At 32.6% G+C, this 7,280-nt stretch overlaps 1 protein-coding gene across 1 annotated transcript; it reads right to left on the bottom strand.

Moving 5' to 3' along the window:
* Positions 1–617: 617 nt before the first annotated feature.
* On the bottom strand, positions 618–7,128 carry LOC128558519 (interferon-induced protein 44-like). Its single transcript, XM_053548085.1, has 8 exons — positions 6,969–7,128; positions 6,120–6,383; positions 4,309–4,364; positions 3,756–3,986; positions 3,482–3,640; positions 2,686–2,854; positions 1,240–1,449; positions 618–1,035 (listed from the first exon to the last, which is right to left on the bottom strand). Exons 1-8 carry the CDS (start codon positions 7,069–7,071, stop codon positions 878–880), a joined length of 1,350 nt encoding a protein of 449 aa, XP_053404060.1. The 5' UTR covers positions 7,072–7,128; the 3' UTR covers positions 618–877.
* Positions 7,129–7,280: the final 152 nt, after the last annotated feature.

Raw genomic sequence — 7,280 nt, 5'->3', positions numbered from 1 at the left:
ATATCATTTAGTTCGCATAAAGTTTTCTTTTCATTTTATTCATTTTAAACTGGATCTATTTCATTGTTAGTTGGCCTCTATTATAAGTAAAGTTGTTAAATCCTTAAAAACAGTCCTGCCAATCGAATTCCAACACGTGAAAATGACTGCATACTGGAGAAATCAACTTTAATACATATACTTTATAAAGGATTGAAAGAAAGAAACTACACTTCACCAGATAACTTGGTTAGCATCCAATTTCCCTTTAAAACTTTCCTTTGCTTCACACTATATAAAAGTAAAAATCTAACCATTCGAATGTGACTGATATAGGCACTGAAGATTCCTTTATCATGGAGAAAATGATTATTTATTCATTGATAAAAACATGTATATACAGAACATAATGCATTATACACATGAGTACATATAAAATGCAAAGGCATGTACATATAAACATAAAACAGATACATATCTGATTTCAAAAATGATTTATTATTTTTTTCATTTAGTTGAGACATAATGAGTTAAAACACCGTAATGAACGAGCAGATTTAACGACATCAGTATAATTTATTGGGCCAGAATATAGTATGCTACATTCAAACAATTTTGTGTGCGTATAATGTATATACAAATTCTTGTTTTTTTTATTTCAAAGTGATAGAAGTATCATTAGCTTGGGGTTTGTGCATGTACATTTCACAAATACAGTTTGGATGTAAATTATTCGCCATTTTATACATAAAACACGCCATTTTATAAAAAATGTTCGCTGATCATAATGTCTGGTTAAAAACTCAGGACCTAAATTTATGTTGTTAATCGAGATACTTCAGAAGAATAGATGTTTATGACATTTTCTGTGTTTCGTCTTTTTATGATTAAAATAAAATCAGAAGAGGCTTTTGAATATGTCAATTAACCAGCTGTTGGCTTTGTTTGTCTCGCAATCGTCTGATCCCTTTTCTTCGTTATCACTTTCATCAGTAACTTTATCATCTGAATCCTCAAAATACTCTTTTCCAAGTTTCAGAATTTCCTTAAGAGCCGCTGGAATACGGGAAATAGATTATTAATTAAAATTAATTTAAACTTAAATGTGCAGACACTCTCAGTTTCCAGAGCCCATAGTATTCAAAATAAATAGTAAAGCTGTTTATTACCGTTTAACCATGAAGGAAATTACTGCTTCGGGCTTAAAATATATCACGTAGTTTTAAATCGGTTATTTCAAGCATGTTTACTTCTGCTTACCTATAAGTAAAGCGTCGCTCTCCGGTACCACTGTATCTTCATGTATATAGTTAACAACTGGGAACATTTTGCTTTGTTTGAAGCCAAACATCTTTATGAGTTTGTCTTTGTTTTCTTTTAAAGTGTTGTTTTCAAATACCTGATACTTCCCTTCCCCTATCTCGGCGTTCAACAGGTCACATTTTGTCAGGATGACAATGTACGGAATCTCTGTAAATAATTTAGGTATAATATTTAATTTATTATCTGTATTGTGAGAAGTTATAGGGCTATATTTTGATAAAGCATTCTTACACGTTCTTAATATATGACACTACCTTCTCGGGAGGTTTATCTTAACGGGGTCAACAGAACTTCCAGGCTAGTCACAGACTGCGCATTAACCGAAATAGATTAACAGCAATTTTCCACTTCCAGTCGAAAAAAATACACTTTTTAAAAAAGTGGTGGGTATGGCAGGGTGGAGGAGCGAGTTGGCGGAATAATGGTACAACTTGCATGTTGATAAATGTTCATGGAAGGTTTAAAAAATCTAAAATAAGGAATGATTTTTTTTTTTTTTGGGGGGGGGGGGGGGGGGGGGGGAGGGTGAGGGTGTGTGACGAAAGCAAGAGGGAAACCATGTGTGGGTACACAACTTCACATGTTTATAATAAATGTTCATGGAAAAGAGTGAAAGAAATTTAATGAAAGTCTACCAAATAGTAAGTTTGTTATGTACAAATATGTAGATTTTTGAACAATTAAAGGACAATAACTCTGAAGTTACTAAAGAAATATGGACGAAATTGTGTGTGCACAACCACATTATAGTGATCTAAATTCAACTGAAGTTTCATAGTAACTGTTCTAGGTCAAATATATCAAAAGTTATGAGGCAGAAATTGCCATATCTATAGTGCCCTATATAATTAACACTAGAAACTTCTAAGGGCCATAGCTCTGGTGCTACTTGGGCAATCTGGCTGAAACTTGACGGGCCACATAACCTTATAGTGGTAAATATGTATATGAAGTTTTATTTAAATATTCTAGACCACTATCTAGATATGGCTCCGGACGGACGGACAACGCCAAAACTATATCCCTCCGACTTCGTCGGGGGATAATAAATTAGTATGTAAATAAAAAATGTATTAAAAAGATATTAACGTATTTGAACAAAATTTTGTGTTCTTTAAAATTCTGGTTTATAAGGTCTTCAGTGTGAGTTTCAGTGTGCAAAACGTCACGATATATAATTAGGCGGGCGTACAATCTAGTCCGTGTTTCGGGTTCGGAGTGATACAACCCCGAAATTGTGTGATATTACCTTCTACACTACATATTCCGATAAGTCTCGAATACAGGAATAATATAGCTGGTTACAAGGTATTTTTCACTAGCGGTGTGAGTGTCATTTAAAATAAATTTGAAAATAACTGACTTTTATTAACTATTACATACTTTTACCAAGGAGCCAACGTTGAAGATTCTTGAGTGCTTCCTGTATTTTACCTGGCAATTCGTCAGCAGGCGTAGAAATGTCAAAAATGAAACAAACACATTTCACCTTGTCTTTCTTCTCGGGGTGCTTCTTGAATTTAGCAGAATCCCTGCTTATTCCGTATTTAATCTAAAAGTTTACCAAATTCAAATTACTTACGTTGATAAACGAAACACAAATGCATCCTTTTTATTACATTTCCTTTATAAGAGTGTCTTGAGGCAAAAAGATTTACACAAAGCAAAATAATAACAGATTCGGTTATCTTTACTGTCTGTTCATTAGACACATTACACCGGCTAAAGCGAAAGTCTATAACATAGATATTGAATGGACTCTATGATCCCAAATGAAACTATAACAACACTAAATCCAAGATCGAGGAGCTTTTTCACGGCTTATATTAATTAATAAAATCTATGAGGAGATCCTTTGGAAGAATTGATTGATTCCAAGCAAAATAATAGCACTCGGTTCAATTTAATCTGAGTATGAGGGGTAATGGAAAGTGAAACACCGCATATGCTCCCTAGCACTGGCTTAAGCGGGACTTGGAATAACTCCATTATCCCGAAGGACCAGAAAATATCTCAACACGAATCTTTCACATGTCATTTATGAGCAGGAGTTCAGTACAACCTAATTTCTATAATCCACGTATTTTTATACGTTAACACTAACCAGCTTATTTTCTACAGTTTGTAAAGACTGTATTCATTGATTGTTTTAACAACAATAAAGACCATAAATAGTTACTTTGTAACTGTTTGGTACGTGACCCTGAACTACATATTTGACGGCTTCCAACTGTATTCCCAAATTTTCTTGAAAACCAGGTAAATCCCCGATAAATACACTACTACTGCACAGTTTATCTTCCTCTTCTAATTTCTGTTTGTATCTAAATCGATACATCTGAAACTTTTAAAAACCAATTTTGTTATCAGTGACAAAAATATCGATTACCGCAATATGATCAGAATGTGTCTTCATCATTTCACAAATCAATCGTCAAACGTTTTTAACATACCTCCTCAGTTGTGGACACATTATTGCTGAGCTCTGAGTTTCCGCCTGTTGCGTACCCTCCTGATGCTTTTGAGTATATCTCATCTCTTAAGGTCGATAATATGGAATCAACGAAACTCGTTTTACCACTATTTACTGCTCCAACACATAAGATACGTAGTGTATTATCGCCAAGCGCAGTCATTTCTTTCCATAGGTTAGTAAGCACAGCATGTTTCTCTTCTATAAGTCTCTGCAGCAAGAATCAGTGAATTGTAAATCAAATCTATCAATATTTTTTTTACAATGTTTATGAAGGTCCTATACCGCACACCTGATTGCCATTTTATAACATAGATTAGATACAACAGCATCGAACATAAAAAAATGAATTTTGTACAAATAGGAGTTGTTGTATTCGAGTGACCTCCCAAACACACGCAAAAATAAACTACTGCTTGTACTTGCTTTCACATATACAGATATGCATGGGCCTCTTGCAAAACTTAGGCGACCAATAGATAATCTAGGAGCAGAAATGTTGAATGTTTTAGTTTCAAATATAAACAGCTTACTCGAATAAGTAACTTGTTTGCTCGTTCTGCCCAACTTTCAACTTTTGACGTCTTTTCTTGAAAAAGAAACATACATATTATGTGAAAACATTCGAAATTTAAAACTAAGTCGAGGAACAAATGGGTTTGTTAACTGTTTAAGCAATTTTTGGTACATGCGTTATACATTATATTATTTTATTTCGAAAGAACTAGACACAAAAGTGTAACGGAAAAGATACCCCATGTATAGCAAATCAAGAAATATTGAAGACTATGATTTAGATTTTCTATTTATAATTTCAATACTTCACTAGAAAATAGTTTGAAAACAATGTCTCTGAAATTATACAATGTTGTCATTACAAAGAGTTCATTGTTTTTCGGAAGGAAGTGTCACTTAAGCTTCATGAGACAAAACCATCGTATCGGTCTCTTCGCGTAGGCAGTATATATGTACACTCTTTTTCATACTACAGAAATTTAGCAAATTCATTCACAATATTTCATGTGAAAAACAGTGTATTATCGCTAAAGTTATCAAATGTTATCGTAAGTGTAATCTTTTTCAATTTGGACATATGTCATTATTTTTCAAAAAATTCATTCTTGTTACAGATAGAATATATAATATTTAACGATTGCTTTATATAAGTTTTATACATTTCAACTCGTAGATAAACACATTTTATTCGTCTGGAAAGCGTATCATACCTGGTCGCTGTGTTTTACTAACTACTATATCATAAAGGAGAATAAAAATGCATTGCAGTTATAGGATACGTAATGTAGGTTTTATGTCGCTTTTCGCTTCAGTTTTTCGGCGTTAGCTTTATAACATGGATTTTGACCTATATTATATAGTAATCGGGGCACGGAACAGGTGCGCATTGAAAAGATAAACCATTTATTACTAAGTTTTAAATGACACAGAATATCAGGAGGCACATATTAAACAGAGGATATTTTGTAGTTTTGTTAACTACGAACTAAAATGATTTATTTTAATTTTAGTATTTATTAATTTATCATCGCAAGAGAAATCGAAAGTATACTTCATCTCCCGTTGCGTACCCCTCTTAGATAAGCTGAACAATCTAAAATTTCATGAAAATAATGACTTTGCAAACGACAACAATGCGCAAATTACATTGAAAAGTCACTATTCCATTTTATATGTAAGTATTTACCTATTACTTTACCACAATAAAAATATTTCAACAGTTATTGAAGTTCTCCCGAACTGCAACTATTCAACTAACTTCAACTTGATATTTTGCTTTAAGTTCTATTAAAATTGAGAACTTAATCGAGTTATTACAATTGTTGGCGCCACTAGTGATTCAAAAGCTTCTAGGATTTTTTTTTATTTCTAGTTCAACCTACTGTATGCGGTTCGAGATATTGTGCTAGTGGGTTACTTATCCCAATACGAAATTATTTATGAATCATTACAGGACGTCAAATTATTTTGACCTTCTAACACTGAAAGGATACCTATTGGTCATTTAAATTTACTGCTATGTTGAAATATTTGCAAATGAATCATGTGTTCAAACATGCATATCCATATCTTTTCTATCCATTCTGTTTAATTCTGATTTTTTACATGCGCCAAACCTTATTACATCTACGCCGTTTGTCTTTTTAAAGATATTTCTTGTTTGATATAAATCCATAGTGAAATGTAATAATACTTTGTGTGTGTGCAGAAAATGGAATAAAAGATAAGAAACGTATGGAAAAAAAATCTATAAATAAAAGTATAAATATAGTACTTGACAGACTGTAAAATGTAGTCATTCCCATCATATATTATAAATGAAATATACCTTTATGCATTTCTAGGTAGTCATTTGTCAGTCTAACCATGACATCTAAAGCCTGTAGTGCTAGCATGTCCTTGCCTTCTTTTATTTCGTTGTCATTTATGTAATTCACAATTGGGAAAATATACTTTTCCTGTATTCCAAAGAAGTCTGACACCCTCTTTATAGCATCATGAGCCTCCATACATCTATAAACTTGGCTTGCATCTTCCAATAATTTTTCACTGAATTCGTCAAATTTTGTTACAACAACAACCATTGGTAAACCTTTTAGAAGGTAAAGGATGCACAATGTATTTAATCTTTTACAAATTTGCATAATTTGTATCGTTAAGGAATTAGTTTCACTGACTATATGAACATATATATATATATATATCAATGAAACGGGGTTAAACACGCAACAATTGATACTTTACATTGAAAAAAAAATGAAGATGAAATGAAAGTAAGCGAAAAGAAGAGAGTCAACAAAATGTGGTCGTCATTTTACCATAAATTTTAAACAGTGAATATTTCAACTGACAAATTTTTATAGGACAAGTATTCAGTCTGTACAATATCATTTAAATGAAGTTTTTCGTCCTAAAAACAATTCATCGATGTAACATATATGAAATACCTTTAGAGAATCAGCTAATTTATATTTACTCCAAACGAGCATAGTTGAATCATCGGCCAGAACCCGTGTACTCAGAAAAAATGGATTTTCTGACATTCAGTATATTATTAAAACATGTGTTTATTTACCTTTTTTGTTGACACAGGTTTTTATTTCATTGATTTGTAAACGCCGTTTGTCGGAAAAATGGATTTTCTGGCCACATATCATTAAAACAAGTGTTTATTTACCCTTCTTGTTGACACAGCTTTTTATGTCATTGATTTGTGAACGCCGTTTGTCGGTCATAGTGTCTAAGTTTGAAGTTCCTAGAACGAAGCACACCAAGTGCATTTCGTTTTTCAAACTTGCATAAATCAGTTCATCCTCTTTTACAAGTGCTGGTTTATCTGGAAACTAAATTTAAACTGTCTGTGTAATAGATGAATAGAAAAGTATTAAAGTGCAATACAGGGGCTTTCCTTTAGGAGAGGAAGACTCCAGGACTTGCGTAAAACTACATGTAAACAAGCTAAATAGCTTCTACACATAAACGAATGTAT

Source organism: Mercenaria mercenaria, chromosome 1 (genome assembly GCF_021730395.1).
Source record: "Mercenaria mercenaria strain notata chromosome 1, MADL_Memer_1, whole genome shotgun sequence".
NCBI classification, from domain to species: Eukaryota; Metazoa; Mollusca; class Bivalvia; order Venerida; family Veneridae; genus Mercenaria; species Mercenaria mercenaria.
This window is presented reverse-complemented; position numbering and strand designations above follow the sequence as displayed.